The sequence below is a fragment of the Dermacentor albipictus genome, chromosome 2, assembly GCF_038994185.2.
Source record: "Dermacentor albipictus isolate Rhodes 1998 colony chromosome 2, USDA_Dalb.pri_finalv2, whole genome shotgun sequence".
In the NCBI taxonomy this organism is placed as follows: Eukaryota; Metazoa; Arthropoda; class Arachnida; order Ixodida; family Ixodidae; genus Dermacentor; species Dermacentor albipictus.
The window spans coordinates 193807083-193829973 of NC_091822.1; the positions used below are offsets into that span (position 1 = coordinate 193807083).

General features: G+C 46.1%; 1 protein-coding gene across 1 annotated transcript in view; it reads right to left on the bottom strand.

Annotated features, from left to right (window-relative positions):
• LOC135898519 (uncharacterized) overlaps nucleotides 1–22891 on the bottom strand; it is a 160168-nt gene that overhangs the window by 49446 nt on the left and 87831 nt on the right. Inside the window, exon 4 of the mRNA XM_065427492.1 lies at nucleotides 563–733. Within this exon, the coding sequence (XP_065283564.1) occupies nucleotides 563–733 (171 nt within the window). The remainder of the gene's footprint in view (nucleotides 1–562; nucleotides 734–22891) is intronic.

The following is a 22891-nucleotide window of genomic DNA, read 5'->3' on the forward strand; positions in this document are numbered from 1 at the left end:
GCGCTATTCTGGTCACCGCCCTATGAGGACCCCCCCCTCCACTGAAGGAATATTAAGCCCTGCCCCTTAGTGATTTGTATTATGTGTAAATGTTTTGAGGACATAACGCATGTAAATACAAGGTGCCAAACAGTCTATACACATGATGAACAGCACGAGTAATTATGTACAAGGCGGAGATTCCACATGCATTGCAAAGGCTATACACCTACGCTCAAGGACGCAGCATAGTTGCGCATGATTGGGCGAGTATGCAAGGTGTGTCACGCATAGAAATAGGGCTAATGGAGTGCACCGTAATGAAGAGGCAATGCTGGGCGAGAGCGAAGTGGGAGCCCATACACAAAAATCATTTCGTATGCGAAGGTGGTTATTAGCGTTCGTAAGGGTATAGTCGCAATTTTCAATTCTTTTGTTATTGTTAAGTGTTTAGCCGACTGCTTTCTTACGAATAATGAGCCGATCTCTTCAGATGCACACGCTGTGAGAATGTTTCGGTTGCGACAAAATAATGGGGTGAAGGGACTGGCGCCCTACTTGAGAAGAGAGTAGAGTCACTGACCGTCGGTGCCATTTAGACCAGGTCTTCCGGGTATCCCAGGTGTCCCGTGATGCCCGTCGCGTCCGGGTAGCCCGTCTACGCCGTCCCGACCCGGAACGCCGTCCAGGCCTGGCTCTCCTGGAAGGCCGTCGCGTCCGTCCAGACCAGGTGAGCCCGATGAACCCGATTCACCTGTAAATGATAAATAGCGTGGTTGCCAAATTAACTAGTTATGTGCACTTACGTGGAAATATTGCACGAAGCATGACTTAATCCACATGGTGAACAGACTAGCATTGTTTGGAAGAGAAACGTGCGTAGGCTGTTCAAGAAGATGAAGTGGGCTTGCTAAAGAAATGCACGAGGCTATCGACGTTCTGCCAAGGCAAAATAATGGGTTTCAAAGGAATTAAAACGTATTCAGGAGGAGCAGAAAATAGTATGGAGAGGTGGCGTTAGGCGAACTGTGGGTGCAGAGTGGCCAAGGCTAGCGCGGAATGCGGTAATCAACACGCACTGGGGGAAGCTTTAGCCTGAAGGAGGCTTCTTGTTTCGTGCGATGATCATGAATCCTATCCCGTTGGGATCCATTCCTACGCTAACATGCGCACATGTCAAGGGGATCGGGGGAGATGCATCGTTTTTAAACAACGAAGGGATTTATGCCAGATGTTTTGGAAATACCATTTTGCTATGTGCGTTCGTCTCTTAAAAGATCAACACAGTCGCCCGACAAAGAACAGGCCGCAGGGCTCGAGCCTGCCAGCTAGTTTAGGCAGCGCTGACTTGCTTTTGTAAATCTATTCTGTACATAGTATCCAGCACAATTACTGCTTCTTTCGCGTCACATTTTGGTGGAGACACGCGTTCCCCGTTCTCGCGACGGAGCTTCGCATTGGCCGCACCGTCCAGTTATCGGCCATGCCTCCCCGTGAAGACACCACGTCTCCCATGAATGCGGAGCCAGCTACAGCGTGCATCACGCTTTTTCACCGCTGCGACACTGGCACATTTCCAGGCCAGGGTAATGCCGAGGTCGAATACTGGCATAACATGTCCGAGCGTGTTAGCCAGAACAGCGGGTGGGAACTTGCCATAAGGCTTGCGATTGCGATCTTCTACTTGGGAGGAACACCACGAGTCTGGTTGCAGACACATGTGGATACGCTCTCTAGATGGAATCTCCGTGAGCTCCGTGACGTTTTCGGAAACACGTCTCGTGGCCAACTTTCCGCAAGAAGAGAGATCGCTACCGGCGTCCAGTCATTTACTGAGTCGTATGTGTTGTACATACAGGGTCTGCTCGTTCTTTTCCGAAAAGTAGATGAGAAAATGGCTGAGGTTGACAAAGCTGGCCACGTGCTAAAGGTAATAGCGGGCGACGCGTTCAATTTACTGGTATACAGCAATGTCTCTGCCATTTATCTTCTTGTCAAGGGATGCCGCCGTGAGTTCACCGTTTTCCCGTCTACCTAATACGGCTGCAACGTCATCCTGAGCCTAACTGTCCACCACACCATCCTCCTATGAGAACGTGACCTGGATCGTTCGTCGTGATCTTGAGGTTGCCTGTCCGGCCTCATTTCAAGTCAGACCTCTTCACCATATTAGTGATCATTTAGTTCCAAGCATCTCGCCCATTCAGGCAGTCATATGCCAAGAGATTGCCAGCCCCAGTTTCCGTATACCGCCTGCTCCGTCTCTCGACCTGACGCAAGACCCGTGCCTCGCAACGGTCAGTATGTCACTCCTAGAAACTGCAATTCGACTGAGTGGCGAACTCCGGGCGACAGGCCGATCTGCTTCACTTGCCACCGGCATTGATCACGTTGCCCGCCGATGGCGTACTAGCTGGACGTCCGGTTTTTTTGGAGCAGCCTTTTCCGCTCCCCTCGTCCGTTTACCAACCCTCGTCGCTATTCGCCCCGTATACCTCCTATCGCTGACGTTTCTGTTAATCGCCGCCATTCTAGATAATCTAGCTCGTGGAGCTAGTCCTGTATCATTTTCATGGTTGCAAAGTCCTCCATTTGCGCTTCCCTCGAACCAGAACTTACTAGAGGTGCAAGTTCATGGTGTTCCTTTGACGGCATTGATTTATACTGTATTCCAGGTATCCATCCTCTGTGGTCGACTCAAAGAGGTCCTGACACTTGCTGTCACACAAGCCGCAGGCGTCGCAGATGGTGGCACTATTGCTGTCAATTAGATGTGTACTGATTGCATAATTATCGCCGACTGTCACGCTCAAGTCTTTCTTGGCGCGCTCATTAATTGTCTCCATGAACTTTTTCTTGGACTAGACTTCCTTATGACGCCTTCCGCTCTGATCGACTGTTCCGCCAGTACTCTCTGTCCGGACTTTTCTCTTCTGCCGGTTATTCGTGCCGAACTCCCGAACAACCTCACTACTGCCACCTTCGCCAATCTGCGCCCTTAAGCCTTGACGTACGTTGATTTCATCACATCTTCCCCCGTGCCCGAAGGCGACTACGTCGTCACGCCTATTCCGGACGTCCTTCTGACGTGCGGTAGTCACGGTGCCGCACTCTGTTGTAAACGCTGCCGCCAACCGGGCGTGCCTTCCTGTTGTTTATTTTGGCTTGAGCAAGCAAGTCCTACCACAAGGCATATCGCTGGGAATGTTGCATGCTTTGTCGCACGACCACGCAGCGACTTCTGTAGTATAGACTTGTTCCAGTACTTCAACATCACCGCAGGATTCTACTTGCTTCGACGCCACATTTCAGCACATGATCACCGCGGACTTATTACCTGGGCAAGCCATAGCCCTCCGCAGCCCCTTGGCTTCATATCGGGACATCTTTGACCTTGGGTAAACCTGGGTAATAACCACTTGGGTCAAACGTCACTTGTTAAGCATCAAATAAATGCTGGAGATGCTACTCCCTTTCATCACCGTATATATCATGTGTCTGAATCACAGCGCCAGGTTATACAAGCGGAGGCGAACAAGATGCTCGACAAAGGCATTATAGAGCCGTCGTCAAGTCCTTGCGCGTCGCTCGTCGTGCTTGTCAAAAACAAAAATGGCACGTGGCGTCCCTGCGTTGATTAGCGTCATCTTACCCGCATTATCAAGATAGTCGTTTGCCCGTTACCACGCCTTGACGATACTTTTGATTGTCTTCACAGTGCCAAGTACTTTTCGTCTATAGACATTCGATATCTCGTTATTGGAGAATTTCTATGGATGACAAGGATGAAGAGAAGACCGCGTTCGTCGCTCCTGACGGTCTATGTCAATTCAAAGTTATGCCGTTTGGTCTATGCAACGCCTCCGATACGTTCGAACGTATAGTGGACTCTTTGCTTCAAGGGTTTAAGTGCTCAAAGAGCTTGTGTTACCTCGCACAATGTTCTCGCATTTTCTACTGCATTTGAGGCCCCCCTAAAGCGCCTATCTGCTATTCTCGACGTATCGCTGGACTCCAACTGAATTCGTCGAAGTGTCACTACGGGCATCGACAGATTGCAATGCTTAATCACCTTGGCGACGCTTCCGGTATACAACCTGACCCATAAAAAACTCGTGCTGGGACTTTTCCTGTGCCCCAGTCGGCCAAAGACATTCGGAATTTGTCGGACTATGTTCATACTTACGATGGTTCGTAAAATATTTTGCAGAGATCGCATAGCCACTTGCTGATCTACTCAAGAAAAACATGCCGTTTACATGGGGCCGCCTTACGCTGTGGCTTTTTCTGAGCTCACCACCATTCTGACCACGCCTCCTATCTTGGCGCCGGATAGAGAGAGAGAGAAAGGGTGTATAGAAAGGCAGGGAGGGTAACCATAGGGTAGTTCCGGTTGGCTACCCTGCACGGTGGGAAGGAGAAGGGGGATAAAAAAAGAAAGAGAGTGGGAGGGGGAGATAGAGAGAGAGAAAGAGAGACAAGCACTGAAAAACGCCTGCGCTATAGAGCTGTAGGAGGCGGCGTTCTTAAAGCCCATCCTGAAGGTCCGTAGGCCACGGAAACCTCAGTAACGCGAGTAAGGCCTTCAGCGCATGCTTTTTGGGAGCACTGACCTAAAGCTTTTAGTTCTGATAGCGGACGATTGTCCAATCGGTCCAGCATTCTGCATGTCACTTGTCTCTGGGCACTGTATTGCAGACAGACACAGATAATATGTGCGAGCATCTCATAGCTGCTGCATGTGTCGCACGTGGGGCTCTTGGACATTTCAATAAGGAATGCATATGAGTTCATAAATGCAACGCCTAGCCACAGACAGAATGTCATGGTCTGTTCACGTTGTGGTAACCCAGGTGGTAGATGCATCCGTATATCCGGAGACAATGAACACAAACGACATATGGTGAAAACGTTTGAGTCCCACAGGGACGATGTACATTCACGAAACATGAATCGCAGCCCAGCCGCAGCGTCTGTTCGCGAAAGCAGAATCAGGGCACATTGAACACTTTCATGTGCACATCGGGTGGCTTCGTCGGCGTGGTCATTCCCGCTCACGCTGCAATGTCCTGGAAGCCATTGAAAGTTTACATTGTGTCCATTGCCATGGCTGCGATGATATATCTGTCGAATCTTCGAGGCCAGCTGTTCATTGGGTCCGTGGTGCATTGGGCTTTGTATGCACTGAAGGGATGCCTTGGGGGCAATAAAGACTGTCCATTGTTACGATGGTTCCTGATTAATGAAATGAAGTGTAGTACGAATTGCCACACTTCTCTACCCGCGGAGCTGGTAACACATTATGTTTTTATTTGATTTCTTCAGATTTTGCCAGAACAATGACTGCACCAGAAGAGCTGTTGAATTTTACCGAACCATCTGTGTAGACATGTTCCGGGAATCTGTGCACGCTGTAAATGTGCACTTTGTAAATCTTGGCGCAATTAGAGTCATCCGCTCCTGTAGAGATGCATACCGATGACAGTGACACGACCGTATTATTGCCTATGCCAGCCGCCTCCTCAAAACGGCAGAACATAATTATTCAATAACGTAGCGTCAAAGTCATGCTCTCGTCTGGGCGGCTTCCAATTTCCGCCCATGTTCATGCGACAAGCCCTTCTCTGTATTCACGGACCACCACGCGCTCTTCTCGTTTTCGTCACTCAAGGTCTTGGTCGCCGGGCTCTGCGTCTTCAAGAATATTCATATAACGTTGTTTGCAAATCTGGCCACTTGCATCAACACAAAGACAGTTTTTTTCGTCGCCCTGTGGATGAGCCAACGGCCGCCACCACCGACACCGACGCCAACGCGTTTGTTTCCTTCATCTGTATTTTTTTTTCTTTTTTTTTTTGTCAATTGCCCAGCTGCTCCTCGTCGCCGAGGAGCAATGCCGTGAAGCCTCGTTGCGCGCGCTCACTGATCTCCCCGAAGTTTCTCCTTCAGAAATTGTCCATTCGCTTGTTCGTTCTCAAAGATTGTGTGTTATACCACCACAAGGTTCGCACTGATGGCACTGCTCTCCTCCTCATCGTTCCCACACACCTCCGCTCAACTGCTTTCCACGAACTCCACGATTTCCCAACTGCCAGCCGCCTCGGCGTCTCTGCAACTTGCCACAAAATACGACGACGCTTCTTTTGACCTGGCCTCGCCCGCTCCGTGCGAAAATACGTTGCAGCTTACGAGCAATGCCAACGCCGTATAACACAATCGGCTGTCCCTGCAGAGTACCTTCAACCATTGAACATCCCGTTGGAGCCGTTCTTTCGCGTTGGCTTGGAATTACTTGGTCCTTTTCCTGTGTCAGTTTCTGGCGAAAAGTGGTTAATTAGCTCTGCATCAACAGATATTCCTATGCGCTACACAATAACCCATGCGATATCAATACCTGTTTCATTTAATGTCATTTTATTTTCTTGAAAACCACGCAGTAGAGGTATATTATTTACTACTTCACGACGTTATTTCGCAAGATGGAGCCCCACGCCAATTGCTGAGTGACTGTGGCCGTACATTCCTCTAAAGAGTCATCGCCGACGTCCCACAGACCTGTTCAACGCGCCATACGCTCACGACACCTTACCATGTACAAAGAAACGGTATCACGGAGCGTCGGACTTTTACAGACACGCTGTCTAAGTATGTCCCGTCGGACCACAATGATTGGCATGTTGCTGTACCGTATGTCCCCTTTGCATACAATTCTAGCTGGTTGCTCCCCGTTATTTCTCTTGTTCGGCCGAGAACCAACATTAACACTGGACACGATCCCTCCTTTCGCAACAGCACTGGCGAAGAAATATGCATAAGCCGTCACCTGGTCTGCGCAAGCTCGGCAGATCGGCCGCCCTTTTGACTTCCCAAAAGAAATAGCGGCGTTTGTACGATCTACGGCAGGAAGACGTGTATTTTTCGCCCGATTCGCAGGTCCCCGTCTCGTCACGTTGGGCTCTCGCTACACGGGCCCATACCAGTGTACTTGTGCCGTCGCCTCCCGTTACATATGAGATCGTGCCCGACGCTCGAACTACCTCTTCTGCACCACAGGCCAGCGATGCCGTGCATGTCGAGCGCCTCAGAGCTTATCACTCTGCCGCTGCCACAAATCCTGAGACGCGCCGGGACCACGGCTGTGCCGCCGGGGATAATGCTACGCGCGCCCGCCACTTAAAAGATGAACATGGTCGCCCGACGAAGAGGAAGAACAGGTCACCTGGCTCGAGCCTGCCACCTAGTTTGGTCAGCGCTGCCCTGCTTTTGTAAATACATTCTGTAGATAGCCCCCAGCACAATTTTATTTATTTATTTATTTATTTATTTATTTATTTATTTATTTATTTATTTATTTATTTATTTATTTATTTATTTCACAATTATGGCCACGCTTCACAGAAGGCCTTAGGTAGGACTGGGAAGCATACAGTAAAAGAGGAAAAATGCATAACGGCGAAAAAGAACCAGCCTAACAAGACATTTACTGCTTCCTTTGCGTAACGATATATATATATATATATATATATATATATATATATATATATATATATATATATATATATATATATATATATATATATATATATATATATATATATATATATATATATATATATATATATATATATATATATATATATATATATATATATATATATATAGATATATATATATATATACACACACACACACACACACATACAGCATGTCCAGCTAACTTTAGCCAGAGTTTAAAGATACGCGATTGCCACGTAGCAGGACAGAACCAAGGAAATGTAGTTTGCCGTTGCTTGGAGATACTCAGATTATTTTTTCATTGTACCTAATTACTTTAAACTTTTGTAATTAGATGAAAAGTGTCAATGAGAAAATTGTGGAGAGACACGAAAAACTCCCGATACAGCTTTCTGTTGCTCAATACGTGGTATAGGTAAATGTGTTTTTCCAAACGTGAAAATATCGCGCGAATACATGCAAATGCCTCGAGCAGCCAGTCGCGCAACAATCTTTTGTGCATTCGCGGGTTTCTTTCACGCTCGGAAAAACACTTTTACGTAGCACGTATTCAGCAACAGAAAGCTGTATCGTTTCTCTTTTTTTCTTGTTGGTCTACAATTTTCTAATTGACAGATTTAATCTAATTATATTTGAGAAGTTGATTAATTAGGACAAGTTATCCAATTAGGCGGAATGAAAAAAATTAGTATTTCCAAGCGACTTCACATAACATTGCCTTGGTCCTGTCCAGTTACGTGGCATTCACATAGTTTTACATTCTCGCTAAAGTTAGCTGGGACTATCTCTCTCTCTCTCTCTCTCTCTCTCTCTCTCTCTCTCTCTCTCTCTCTCTCTATATATATATATATATATATATATATATATATATATATATATATATATATATATATATATATATATATATATATATATATATATATATATATATATGTGTGTGCCTGTTGCGTGCCCACTGGCCGTGTGCCGCTCCTTGTTCTCGATGTTCGTCGCCATGCCGAGTTTTTAAACGCGCTGTTCAAATTAAGCAGCGAGGGGCCATCATTATTTCGTAACCTGAGGCATCGGACGTAGCTCACGCCATCTTGAGAGCACTTGTAGCTCGCAAAGTGCCGGTCTATTGCTCAACTGCGTGAACGTTCGCCCAGGTTCTCGCAATCCGAGAAAGGTTATTTGATGCACCTTGCTTCAGTCAGAGGCAAAAATTCGATGTGCGTCGCAGCGATAATCTCGACGGCGTTTTCTTCAAGGTGGAAGTTCGTCGCTCAAATCCGGCGGATCGTTTTTCTTTGCTTTTTTTTTTTTCTCACGAGTGCGAGTTCGCCGCCAGGCTACGAAAGCGCACGTCGCCCACGGTGCAGTGCCGCTCTCTCTAAATGCCACGAGACTTCGTGCACTTTATAAATTTAGATTTTTCATAAATTTAAGAACGCCTATACTGATGCATAACAATTTAAGAGCGCTTATACCGAAACCTTTGCATCATACTCTAACGTAATGGTCGGTTATGTTTATTGCAAAAGTAAGTGATCTGCCTACTGGCGTTAACTGCGCTACATGTCGTGGCAGCTCTCACAATGTCTTTTTCTTATCTCTCTCTTCCATGTCCCGTCGTGCTCTATACTCCGTCCCAGTTTATGAAAATTCGTGTCGTTTCACCTATAGTTTCTCTTTATCGAAGGCGTCTCGCAGCGTCAAAGGCTTTGAAGTACCAGGATTATTTTCAAGTCGGAATATTTCGCTTATATATATATCTTTCTTTTTTCGTTTAAGCAGAGCCATCGCGGTACGCAAAAGCAAACAGCTCCATAGACCGTGTATCAGTGAGTGCATTTGTCCTAGAACCACAGGACAATCATGCCATATTTTTCAGCTGAAAGTCGCCTTTGCGTGAACGAGGTTTAATACCCGCACGCAACAGAATGGCGAGTCCTTAGAAGCGTTCACTACAGTTCATTGAGCCTTAGCTGTGACTTGGGAGTCCGGAAGTCCTTGCGAAGTACTCAGTCGTTGGATTGGAGACTGCAGCGTCCCTAAAGCGGCAGACTGCTTTGCGAAGCCTTCGATTTTCAGAAAGTGTTGAATGCTGCCCGAAATTATAAAGCAGCTCGATGACAGGCTCTCGGAAATGGAAACACTTGTATTATAAGCTTGCAGCTATATAGATGTCCTGCAAAGACGCCAGACTTGTCAGATGCGAAAACCACAGGTACCGATTTCGAGGCTTTCTTCTCCGAATCGCCTGTTTGTGCCGGCCAACGATAGTGAGAATAGAAGCTTCAAAAGTAGTGTCATTCATGCGGCTTGTGTCGGAGAAAGCAAGGAGTACAGACTTTTGGGCTGGTTGGTTTGATGCAGCTATTGGAACCATAGCATGTAGGTGAGGCGGACAAGGTGGAACAAAGAGGACGTCGTTCTTCCTTGCCTGCGTCACCTAAGCACTATGGTCCCATTATCGGAGAAAACAACGCACGAAAGGTATGTGCCCGGCTAAACAAGCGGCCTTGTCAGCTATGCGTACTTAGACTTACATTGCGGGGATGCCCGACGGACAGGACTGTGCAGGGTGTCTCACGTAACTTGAGCCAAACATTAAATATATGCAGGTGCCACATAGCTGGACAGAACCAAGGTAGCGTTGTTTGTCGTCGCTTGGAGATACTTGGATCATTATTTTTTATTCTGCCTAAATATATAATCAGTGGTAATTACTTAATCAACTTCTCAAATATTATAATCAGATTAAAAGCGTCAATGAGAAAATTGTAGAGCATCACGAAGAACTCCCGATACACCTTTCTGTTTCACAATACGTGCTACGTAAAAGTGTTTCCGTGCGTGAAAGAAGCCCGCGAACACGCAAAATTGCTGCGTGACTGGCCGCTCAAGGCAATTTGCGTGTATATCGTTCTTGCTGTAACGCGCAAGTTCTGCAGTTTAGGTGAGACTCAGGCACGGGGCCATATCCCGCTAGTTATTCGGCCTCGTTACACCTCTTTCGATAAACCTTGGTAACCAGAGAAATTGTGAACCTTATTACGTAAACATGTGCTTGGTCGGCGAGCTGTATCCGGAAACGCGCGTACCGTAACACGTCAAGCATTTGAATGACTTTAAAGGCAACTTCCAGCGGCAGAAGTTGTTCGGGTGTAGCCATGCTTTAATGATGCTTCGCGGGAAGACTATCATCCATCTTTATTGGAGATGAGATGAAGATACCGCTCACGGAGACAAAGAACATACAGTGTTTGAACCTCAGTGCTGACACCCGTTGTTGCAACCGGACCGTTGGCGCCCGTTGTTGCAAATGGGTCGCAAGCCCCAAGGGTAGCGTTGGCCTGGCGGCCTGGGGCACACTGGAAGCATCCGAAGGTCCCAGCAAAGCATGAGGCGACTGCTAACAGAACAACTTGTTTATTCTAGCATCGCAAAGAGCGGGCGGTCAGGTCGACCGAAGTAGAGAGACGGGAGAGCACGTTACTCAACAGAAGAAATCGGAGCCTCTCTCCTGGCGTCCGGGGGCAGCTGCTCTTATACTCTTGGCGTCGCGGGCAAGAAGGAAGGTCACGAGATGACACCACGTGACAGCAAGGCACGGACGGACTGAGAGACATGTAGAGACAAGGAGGTGACGCATCAGCCGGGCCAGCGCCGGTCAGACCTCCCCGCTTCACACTGGGGAAGCTCCTCTCCCCGGCTGCCGCGCTTTGACAAGCGTGGGCACACACACACACACGCACACACAAAGCCACGTGGCACTGAACATGCCGGGACGCGCTCGGCGGGGATGCGTCGCGGCCGCTCCGAACGGGCCAAAATGTCCGCCGCTTTGAACGAAGCTCCGGCGTACGTTGCATCCGCGCTGGCTTTACCGCGCGTCGTAGGCGAAACGTAACAACAGTGAAGGGAAGAAAAGATAAGGGCAGTTAAAAAGCTACGCATTGCACTTTCATGCAAAGTAATTTCAGCTGCTACTGATTGAGGTTTATGAAAGGCAGACAGGTGAAGCTTAAGGAGAGAGAAAGAACAGAAATACACTCAAGCCTCAATCGACGAAGAAAGTGAAAAGATAATAGTATTCGCTTTTCTTTCTTTCTTTCCTTCTTGCCGCTGTCGGCACAGAACTACGTACGTTGTCAGATTCCCAGATGAAACCGTACGCCTCAGCGCTTTTTGCCTCACTCCTCGGGCCTCTCCTTCACCCTCTCCCTTTCGGGAGTGGGAGAAAAGGCGAGAGGGAAAGGGGGCCGTGCAACACGGATTCTTTCGGTGAAGCGCAGGCTGAAGGCGGCAACTCCCAACTCATTTATTTTTGTCGAGAAAAGCAGAAGGCGGCAGCAACGGATAAGACGTTTTAGCTCGCACTACTGCATGAAAAAAAGAGAGAAAGAAAGAAATTAAACGAGGAGCGGGTCGGGCGCATTCTTCATCCCCGCTCGGCGCGGAGAGCAGCGGCGGCGTCGAGTGACGCCGGTATCGCGCACGGAACGCCGGGGATCGTGCCACGCAGAGCGTCCCGGTGACAACCGCCTCAACACCGGCAGTCACGTATATCGCTGGTTTTCTTTTTTTTTTTCAGTTACGTTCAGATCTCGCACGTCAGCCTCTTTGGGGGTGGTAAAAGGAAACGCTTTGAAATCTTCGGTGGCGCGGAATAAAAAGAATTCTTTAGTTTATTTCTCGCTCTCTTTTTTTTTATTTAGGACACCAAAGGATAGATGCGAGATATCAAGCTTATGTCGTCACTTTCTAATTGATTCGATATACTTGTACATTCTTCCATTATTCAACGTGTCGCGTCTCATAATCCTAAGAAAAGAGTGCTTTCAAGCATCTGAATTTTTCTTCCCGTATAATATGTGATAGACCAGATTTATTCGTTAATTGATCGAACTATTTCGATTATTTTTTTTATACACTTGGGACGCGAAATTGAGATAGCCTAATAAGGTACTGCGCATACTTAATTGGCCGAAGTTTGAGAGTGTTTTCTCATTATCGGGATTTGTTTTTTCTTGCACGTCATGCAGACAAATTTACGCCAATAATACAGTTTTTCTCCTGTAACATTTTTCAAAATTTCTTACAACGGTTAAACTCACGAAGAAATATTTTCAATGTATCTTTTTTAGTAGTGCACCGCCCTTATTTGCACGCTGGTATTAAAAATGTAAGCATTGTCGGAGATAACGTCTTTCAACACAGAAAATAAGATTTTAAAAAAATAAACCGTTGTTGAAAGGTGGAGGTTTCACATTAGAATAGCAAGGCAGCAAGCACGCACACACGCACGTGCAGTTCAGGGAAGTGTTCCCACAAATAAATTCAGTTCAATATTACTTTTTGTGGTATCAGTCACGTGAAAATACCTTAAATTGCAGCGTTTGACAGCCCAAGCAAGCACTCGGGTTATGAGCGACATTGTAGTGGGAGATTGCCGATTAATTTTAAACAGCTAGGGTTCTTTGACATGCACTGAAACCACAGTACACGAGCGTCCTTGCGTATAACTGTGGCCATCAGAATGCGGCCGCCACGACTGGTAGGGAAAATTCCAACCCCTTGTTAAGCAGGTAATTTACATGTCCAAAAATTTTGGACATTGCCCCTTCGAAAATTGGTTGAACTTCACCACAGTAAGCTCGCCTGACTCAATACGCAACATATTCAAAACATTATGTTTCAAAATGTTCGCCGAGTTTCAACAGCTTTTTGCTACCAACGTTCGCCATCTGTCAAGGATCCCCGACCATCACTTAGCATCCCTACCAGCAGAGAGACCTCAAGCGACCTTTTCGAAAGTGATTAGCGCTCATCAAGAGTGCACACCGTCATCTTATACACCGTGGGCGAAGCCTTCATCTCCCCTGTAGTGCCTGCGACAGCCTCAACTGAATTTTGCAATTCCCAGAATTACAAACATGGCCAATGATCCATCGCCGGCTCTGAAGCAAATGACGCTCCATTTACTGAACCAGACGTATCATGACCGAATACATATCTATACCGTCGGTTAGACCTCACCTATACCAGCTCAAGTGCCGCATTCGTCGTTCCAGCTAAGCAGGTTACAGTTAAATTCAAATTGTCACACATGACTACATCTGCGTCAGCAGAACTTGCGGCTCTCCATGCCGCTATGACGTACGTCACCGAAGAGCCGACAGAGAAATTGGTCGTATTTTGTGACTCTACGGCAACTCTTCGCGGCATTCAGTCTGCATTACATCGCAGACCTTACGAGAAGATGATATCCAACATCAGGAAAATGCACCACTATGCTCTTCAAAGAGGGCACCGCATTATATTTCAATGGATTCCTGCTCACTGTGGCATCGTCGGCAACAATCTAGCTGACAAGGCTGCCCGGTCTGCCCACGAAGATACTCAGACGCGTCCAACACCTTTGACGAGGTCGGACACTGCCAGGGAACTTTGCCTATTTGCACGCAAAAAGTCACAAGATCTCTGGAGTTCAAGTGCCTTCAATAGCCGATTATATAAACTGGACCCTACGCTACAGCTACAACTGCCATCTAGCCTTTCCCGCGGTGAAATAATCTTGCTGTGCCGCTTGTGGCTGGGAGTGGCGTTCACGAAAGCCTACTCCTATCGTATCGGAATGGCCGAGGGCCCGGTGTGCGACTCCTGTAGGTACGAGGAAACCATCGAGCACCCATTGTGTACCTGCCCTCTCTACGACGTACAATGCCTCTATCTGCGGACAACTTTAAACCAACCGGACTCAAGACCGTTCTCCGAGTCAAAGGTACTGGGACCGTGGCCACACCCATCACTAGCACAAAAAGCGATTCGTGCACTAGTACACTACTTGAAGTGCACCGGCTTAAAAGACCGTTTATAGTGTCCTTGTGCATCCTCACACACGCACTCAGTGCTCACTCGCTCCCTCTTTTCCTCTTTCTATTCTCCTTTCCCCCACCCCAGTGTAGTGTAGCAAACCGGCTGCTCTTCTGGCTGACCTCCCTGCTTTTCCTGTCATTGCTCTCTCTCTCTCTCTCTCTCTCTTAGTCCTAGCCCTGTGCAATACTTTCCGTTCCCCTTTTTGTCTGTATATTTTGCATTTCGTTATAGTATCCTTGTTCGTGCCCCTTACTCAATGTCCTCTGGGCCTTGTAAGGTACTTTACATAAATAAATAAATAAATAAATAAATAAATAAATAAATAAATAAATAAATAAATAAATAAATAAATAAATAAATAAATAAACAAACAAACAAACAAACAAACAAACATACAAACAAACAAACAAACAAACAAACAAACAAATAAATAAATAAATAAATAAATAAATTTTGTAACCTTGAAGCATGCGGATAATCACATTGGAAGCACCATCGGGAAATGTCAAAGTGCAGGATCTGAAACTAGGACAACTTGCTGCATAGTGTCTTACTCTTTAATGTACGTACTACATCTGCACTTAATTTTCTCGTTTGTTCAAGACGCATTTCTTTTTCTCATAAGAAATTATTAGAGGAACGATGTCTCTTCTCATGTTGGAGCAAAATAAGAAACAAAGAAAGAAACAATGAATGAATGAATGAATGAATGAATGAATGAATGAATGAATGAATGAATGAATGAATGAAGAAACGAATGATATAAGACAAAGAGGTTAAACGAGATTGTATTCGCTTTGTATACAATAGAAAAAGAATGAAGAGAAATCATCTGAGAAAGGACATCTTTAAACAGATGATCTTACAACACACTTGAGAGGAAGCGCCGGAGTGTAATATACGGAATGTAGACTACGTGGCGAAGAAGTAGACAGACTTTGGTGCCTGCCTGTTTACTTAACAGTAACGTCACTTCCACTTTTCTGCCAGTTGTCTTATCCAGTGCCCTCGCCATGATTAGTAAACGTTGGTAGAAAGTATTCACGTCGGGTCAACCAATATTTTGGACCAGTTTGTCAGTCTATCACCTCATGAAAGCGACTTCGTGCCGCATTGCGAAGCCGACACCACGCATGAAATGGAGCATGATGACTGCAAAATGATACAGCAACGCTACCATTGTAGGACGCAGCGGCATTAGCGCAGGCATATTAAGGCTTAGGGCATCTGCATTATTACTGAACAAATAATCTTTACACAAAGAACACGGGAGCCCGACATTAGCCCTGGAAGGTCGGGGCACCCAGGAACGTGCAAAATTTTCCCAAGCCTAGAAAGTGTCGCTAGGGAGAAAAGAGAAACGCAATGAATCCCGCAAATCGAATTATTTTGCAGATCTGAAGAAACCGAGTAACAACGCTAAACAACGGGACCTGACTGAGACAGACGAAGCGCTGCCTGTTTGCGCTGTCCGTCAAAACATCGTCTATCTCAATCACGCCCCGCTGTTCAGAGCTGTTACTCGTTTTCTCCAGACGTCTACCAACCAGCCCAAGTTAGCATACCTTGCAGAGATATCTATCATGTGACTCAATATATTTAAATGTACACAGCCCAGTTTTTTTCCTTGGTCGTCGGGTTTTTTCCGTGTAAATGTTTAATGTTGGAGGTTGTGAAGTTCCATTTCGAGAAATGTGAAGGTGTTTTGGATTTTAAGACATTTTTAAGCTTAACGAAAAATTCCAGCACAACCAACCTCAGAATGACTGTCAACTTTAGTGCCAAGAAAACATGAAACGAAGATGTACGTAGTTGCGAACATTACTAGGCAGCGGCCTGACGAGGCTTGGGATGTGTTTAATGACGTTCTGGGTCGGCGCAGAGACACCACGCCTCCAACAGTGATAAAATTAGGTTCTCGTGAGCTGAAAGGCGAAGAGCTTGCTGTTTATTCAAAAGCCGCTTGGTGAACCCACCGACTAACCCTGTGCAGAATAATGCTGCCGAGGTGACAAGTTGTGTTAGTGAAAGCATATTTCATCTTCCTACTAACGAGCGTGAGGTGTTTAATACATTTGTGAGTTTGCGTAACTGTAAGGCTCACATTAGCAATTTGCAAATTAGTCCTCTAAAACATGCGTCCTTATTCTCATGCTTGAGACTAGAGTTTTTCCTGCCAAAATGAAAAATGCTAAAATATCTCTTCTCTACTATGCGGGGACCGAAACAATGCACCTGATACCATGCGATATCTAAGCTCCTCATTCTTCACGAAGTATTGAAAAGCTCATTTTCTTTTTTCGTATGTCAGGTTTCTTTTGCAAGGCAAAACATTATAACTGATTCGCAGCTTGACTTCATAAAACACAGGTAAACAAAGATGACTTTGTTACGTTTGGAATGCCATATTACAAAAAACATTGAAATAAAAATTAGTTTACGTTTAGTATTTTTATTGACTTTAGCAAAGCTTTGAACATCGTTGACAATCATATCCTTGCTTCTAAGCTCGTGTCATACGGTGTTCGCGGAGAACCGCCATTTAATTAATTAAACCGTACTGATCCTGTAGAAGCAAACATTTCAGGAAAGAAGGCAAGGCGTGCAGACACGGACTCATAAGAAGAGAACCAGACAACAGAAACGGCGTTTGTGTTGTCTGGTTCTCTTCTCCTCCCTTCTCGAGGTTGAATACTTGCGAATTAGTTGAACTTTGTGGGGTTCTGAGCAAATATGTATCCATAAATAACCAACGCTATCCAATTTTACCCCTGACGCGCGATGTACTGAAAAAAAAAGCGCACTCGACCTGCTTTTGCTCAATAAACACAATAAACTGTTCTGCAAATATAGACGCCAGTGGGCAAGTTAATACATATGCATCTGATTGCACGCTGTGTATTTCATGGCTTAACACAGATACCCTAGCACAACAGGGCAATGGTATTTTTTAGCGTTCTGCAGTTACAGGTGTCATACGACGCTGCCAGATTATTTTTCCCACAAAGGTCAAATTACAAATCTACAATGAATTATTTCTGTCCCAATTATACTACCATAGCCCTGATTAGGAACGACAACGAAAACTAACATAAGACAGGATTTTGGTACTGCAGAAGAAAATTGTACGTCATATAGAAAACCCTGACTTTATTTAAACAAGTCTCGCCTGCAGTGTGATTAGTAGCATGTAGTAAACGGGTGCCCCTGTACTGTTTTCTTTTTTGCATACATAGTCTTTCTGCAGCAATGCACGCTTTAAAGGGACATTAAGAATTGGTGAGGGTTTCCCAGTTTAGACTGGTAGAACGCTCAAAACCCTATCTACATTGCTTTGACTGTAAAAGGTTACGTATTCATAAATAAAATTACAGCCAAACTTCCTTTGCGAAACCTTAATACCATTACTTCAACAAAACGTCACGGACCACAATATATTTTCCCACATTCGAGCCGTTCCCATGCAAGAAAAATTCTCGGTAAACAGCGATCAAGTTGCAAACTAGGAACGATGGATTTTGGACAACACACTCTATAAGTTACTCTTACAGTATCTGCATGAAACTGGCCTGCATGCTTATATTTAATTTCATATTTAGCTTAACCCCAGAGAAAAAAAAAGATTTCTAGGTTGAGTATTTGATTTCTTTGGAATATAATGTATTCCTTTTTTACCGATAACCAAGTAGTAGACCCCAGCGGACGCTGTGTAAAGCCACGACGTCACTGTAAGTTCGTGTGGGAACTTCAGGTGCAATAGCCAACCATAGTTGACTTTTGCATCGTATCTGGCTGACCACGCCTCCTCTGATGCTCTCGTGGTGAAAATGACCGTTTCGCTGTCGCAAAAGAATACTTTACTAATACGGCAAAGCCTGATATTCTCCGTTAGTGATCATTTAACTAGATGGTGAATTTAAACATAACTTCACAGTTGTGACATGTTCTCTACCGAGCATTGCAATGACGTTTAAGGATAAATGCGTTATCAAATCGGAAGTGGCGAAGAAGGCTCCAATAAAGGACAACTCAAAGCAACAAAATCGAAACTGCAAAAGCTCTTGGCGACCTCAAGTGTAGTGCTTTTGGGGAGCCTTGGCGTTGAACACCTACCAAATCTTTTCTGCTCCTCCCACTACGACCCTACCTCGGTCAAGCTCACTCCCTCCACAGCATTGCCAGCTCACGCCGATATATTCCGAACCAAGAGTAATCATTAATGCTAACAGGAAGCGAAAGAGAAAATTTCAATGTTAATGTCATTCTCTCTCAAGCGGAGTACAAACGAAAGTGCCGAAGTCGAAGCCTGGAAAAATACAAGTGGTCGCACGCGCAGCTGCTCTCGTCTTCAATTATCGGTTTCGACTGCTTGCAGCGTGACCACGTGCCATTATGTCACGAACGTACGGAAGTTCTCTTACAAAGCGTAAAGCGCAAAATAACGTGGTTTTGTCTTTTCTGTGAAGGACAGCATACTTGTTTTCATCTGAGGGATTTTTGAAATCGTCTCTCCTCGATGGCGCAGTTCCTTGGTTATTCGTTTCCGCTCTGCGTCGCTGTCGTGCCGGACGCTCCAGGGGCGTGTCTGGCGCAGCACGTGAGATGCCCTCGATGCTTGGCTTCCCATGCGTAGCCACGCGGCACCTTTTTTTCATTAACTTTTTTTGTCACCCACACGCTTATAAATGGGCTCCATTTTCACGCACGAGCAAACTGGTAGGCGGTAGCGTTCCTCTTCCGTGACTAAACAGAAAACACCGTTACCCGGCGGAATCGACGGAACACTGCAACAATAAAACGCATGGAAGTGGCAACAAAAGTGTTTCGAAGTGCCTTTAAATTGTACCAACCATGAGCTTCATTATATTTATGTATACATTTATATCACTTCTGCCAGTGTGTTCCCGGTACACTATGCCCGTCCTATTATCCCTTTACGGGTTTCCTTGATGCAGTTGCACTCTGTTTAGTAATATTTTATCTGCAGTTCGATTTCGCATTTTGACTTATCAGCCAAAAATGGATGACTAGACCGCAGTATCACGCTTACGGTATTAACGCGGAATTAGAGCGAACACGCGCGCACAGCCAGCGACCCCGCTGTGCGCACGTCGTCCTAGCAGTAGCCAGCCTTCCGGTTTGTTTACGTAACGTTGCTGCGCGAACTAAGCCAAACTGGGTCCACACAAAAGTGGACTCAATGTCAGCGGTGATCCACTTCGTGCTGCACGCATGCCGTTTCACGAGAAGCACTACAGTGCATACTATGGGGGAAAAAAGAAAATACGGTGGCAAGCGATGCGAGCTCGTAATCACGAGCCAAAGTGCCTCAAGCGCTGCTCCGGATGTTTGCCTTGTTTTCCTTCATCGCATGCGCGCGCCAAGCCTTCGCGCTCCGATGTTTGCGGACGGCTGCGAGGCGCGCCGATAGACCACCGCGCTGCCCGCTGCAGCTGGTGCCAGTAATTTTGGAGAGTGCCCCAGACGACGCGGCGTCGACCCTGTAGCGGCCAGCCCGACGAGTGGCCTGTGAAGGCTCAGCGGCTGCGATTCGCCTCCGGCCGCTCTTGCTTGACGTCTGTGCAGCGCGTTCGGCCCGGCGCGCGCCTCAATGCCCTGTCATTTCAGTGCGCCTGTGTGCTTATTTAGCACTCGCGGTGTGACAACACGAAGTAAGAGTATACAAACTCTAATATTTGATCTTGTTCCCATCGCCTTTCACTCTGATGATGACGAGCCGCCTACACGGTGATGAAAATGATTCGATAGTACAGTGGCGACGTGCTTTTGCTGCGGTGTCTTTCTCTTTTCTTTTTTTACAGATTTCCAACGTGATTAAAACACGTTGGCGGGCTAGTTGGTTAGAATCCATGGTAGAGTGTATAAGCGCGACTGGACGAGGACGTAGAAAGAAACAGATACAGAGACACAGAAGCGCTATGTCTGTGTATACACTCTACCATGGATTCCAACGTGAGCAATATTGCTTTCATTATTTTCTCTTTATACCGGCTTTGCTTGGGGAACCAGCATTCACAATCATAAAAAATCGGGATCTTCTTTTTCTATAGCACAATATATTAACGCGAGAGTGTTAAGGGCCCCGTGTCACAAAAAAATCTGGTGTCAGCGTCCGCGTCCGACATCCCTCGTCAAAAAGACTTTCGAACCACCCATACCCAGAGAGAGAGAGAAAGAGAAAGGCAAAGGAAAGACAGGGAGGTTAACCAGAGATTATCTCCGGTTGGCTACCCTGTACTGGGGGAGGGGCAAGGGGATGCGATACGTGAGAAAAGGATTAAAAGAAAGGAAAGAACCTACACACGCACGTACACGCACGTACACACGAACAGTTCCTGTGGGCACTGTCACGCAGCCCGCAAGGACGTTCCTAGTCTTACACAGTGTCACCGTACAATCCTATGTCACACAGTGTACAGTCACAATCTGTCAAAATGTCCCGTGTCTTTCAAGTACCACAGCAGCGTCTTCATATCGGATCGCGCTGATGTTCGCGTAGACCAGTTTCCAAGGATCTTGGTTTCTGTCATTGGGTGCTTGTCCAGTTTGTCTAGAGTGGCTGAGAGAACTGTTCTTTGTGCGTCGAAACGAGAGCATTGACAAAGAAGGTGCTCGATTGTTTCATTGCACCCGCAGAAGTCACAAAGTGGGCTGTTGGCCATTCTAATAATATAAGAGTACGCATTTGAAAATGCTACTCCAAGCAATAGACGGACTAGAAGGGTGAAGTCACGTCGTGGAAGCTCGGGTGGAAAACGGAGCTGTAAATTAGGGTCCAGGGTATGAAGGCGTGCATTTGTGAACTCGGGAAGATCGGGCAGCTGCATCTGCTCGATCATTGCCATGTATTCCACAGTGACTAGGCAACCACTGCTGTATTATGCAGTTTCCTTCGTCAATTATGCGATGGTGGACTTCTCTGATCTCTGCGATAAGTTGCTCATGTGATCCATGGCGCAGTGCTGAGAGTACACTCTGTAGGGCTGCCTTGGAATCGCAGAAGACTGACCCGCACATACCCAGACCTTCCATGTGGCTCAAAGAAGTTACTGAACTAATTGTATTTATCAAGTTAAAATACGGGAATAAATTGTAACGTACGACTTACGAACAACCGGCAGAAAGGATTGCTCTCGGATTGCAATCTTAATATACAAGAAAACATAATTCTGTTACGCGAAAACTCAAACAAACCCCTTTTCCAGCGTTTCTATTATTCATAGACCGGCGACGGCGTCCGCCATTTGCGCGCGCCGGCGCGTGAATATCTCGGAGTCCACCGTGCGGCGCGTCTGCTTCCTTGAAACACTTCCAGATGGCGCGCGCCTCCGCCGCATCGCGGCCTACGCAAGAAGCCGCGTTTCTACCAGAAAGCCCGCCTTTGTGCGTAGTGTTCGCCACAAGCGTTTCCCAGTAAACATTACGGTTACATACGCTGCAGTTGCCGGGAAGCGTGAGAAGCGGTCAGGGATCTTTGAACGCTATCGGGTTTCACTCTAAAAGGCGAAGCTTAAGCGTCCTTCAAATTTTTCTTTACGAATACAGAACGAAAAGGCACAAGCTGGCACCAAAGATTGATTCTTTTAGAAGTAAAATGAGACTAACTCGACACTATCAACAAAGCTTACGTTGCTGCCATGTGCGCCAACGGAGCAAAGAGCTGCGTTCTCACGACTCGAAGAAGGAGAAAACAAGACGCACGACATCTCGATCTATAAAGTATTTAGCGCCACCCAAAATGACACGAAAGCAAACGAAGAAAAAGTAAACTCGAACTCCTAAATGAAGAACTAAAGCCTTACACACTCAGCAGAAACAAAGAGAATGACAGGCTAATAACGTAGCTTGCAGGATGTTTGCAGAAGAGGTGAAAAGAGAAAGAACAAATTGCCGAAAACGGCTAGATGTAAAAGGAAGGCATCTACGCTCATCCGTTTCCGCTGGTTCCCGGTTTCTCGTCATAAATACACAAAGACCGGGCCTACAAGCAGCTTTATATATAAGTGAAGGAAAAGGCTCCTTTGTTTTAGCAGCTCTGAAACAGAATTTCTTTCGAGATCCGAGGACAAAAAATTTTCAAGAGGAAATACCTTTGTAGGCGCTCTTTTTTTCTATTGTTCAGCAACGGCCTCAATATATCTCTCCGTATATTGAGGACCGTGGCACGTCTACAGTGCGTATCTTTGTGATCCTGAAGCGCAGCCATTTGATGGAACTCCCCACTAAACTCACAAAAAAAGAAAAAAAACAGGAAAAAACAAGTGAGGTGAATAGATTGCAACGGGAGACTCGTATCGTAGTTAGCAAATAAACGCGCGCGAATACGAGAAGAGTAAGAGTTAGCTGTTTCTTCTAAAGAGACCAAGTATCAATTGACAAATGTTGACAATTGACCTGTGAAGTTTTTTGATCTGCTTAACACCATAAGGGCTTGTGTGGAATACTTTTTTTCACATTCACAATGTTTCGAACCTCCACCTGACGTAGGTGTTTCAATTTGGCGGGAGAAATA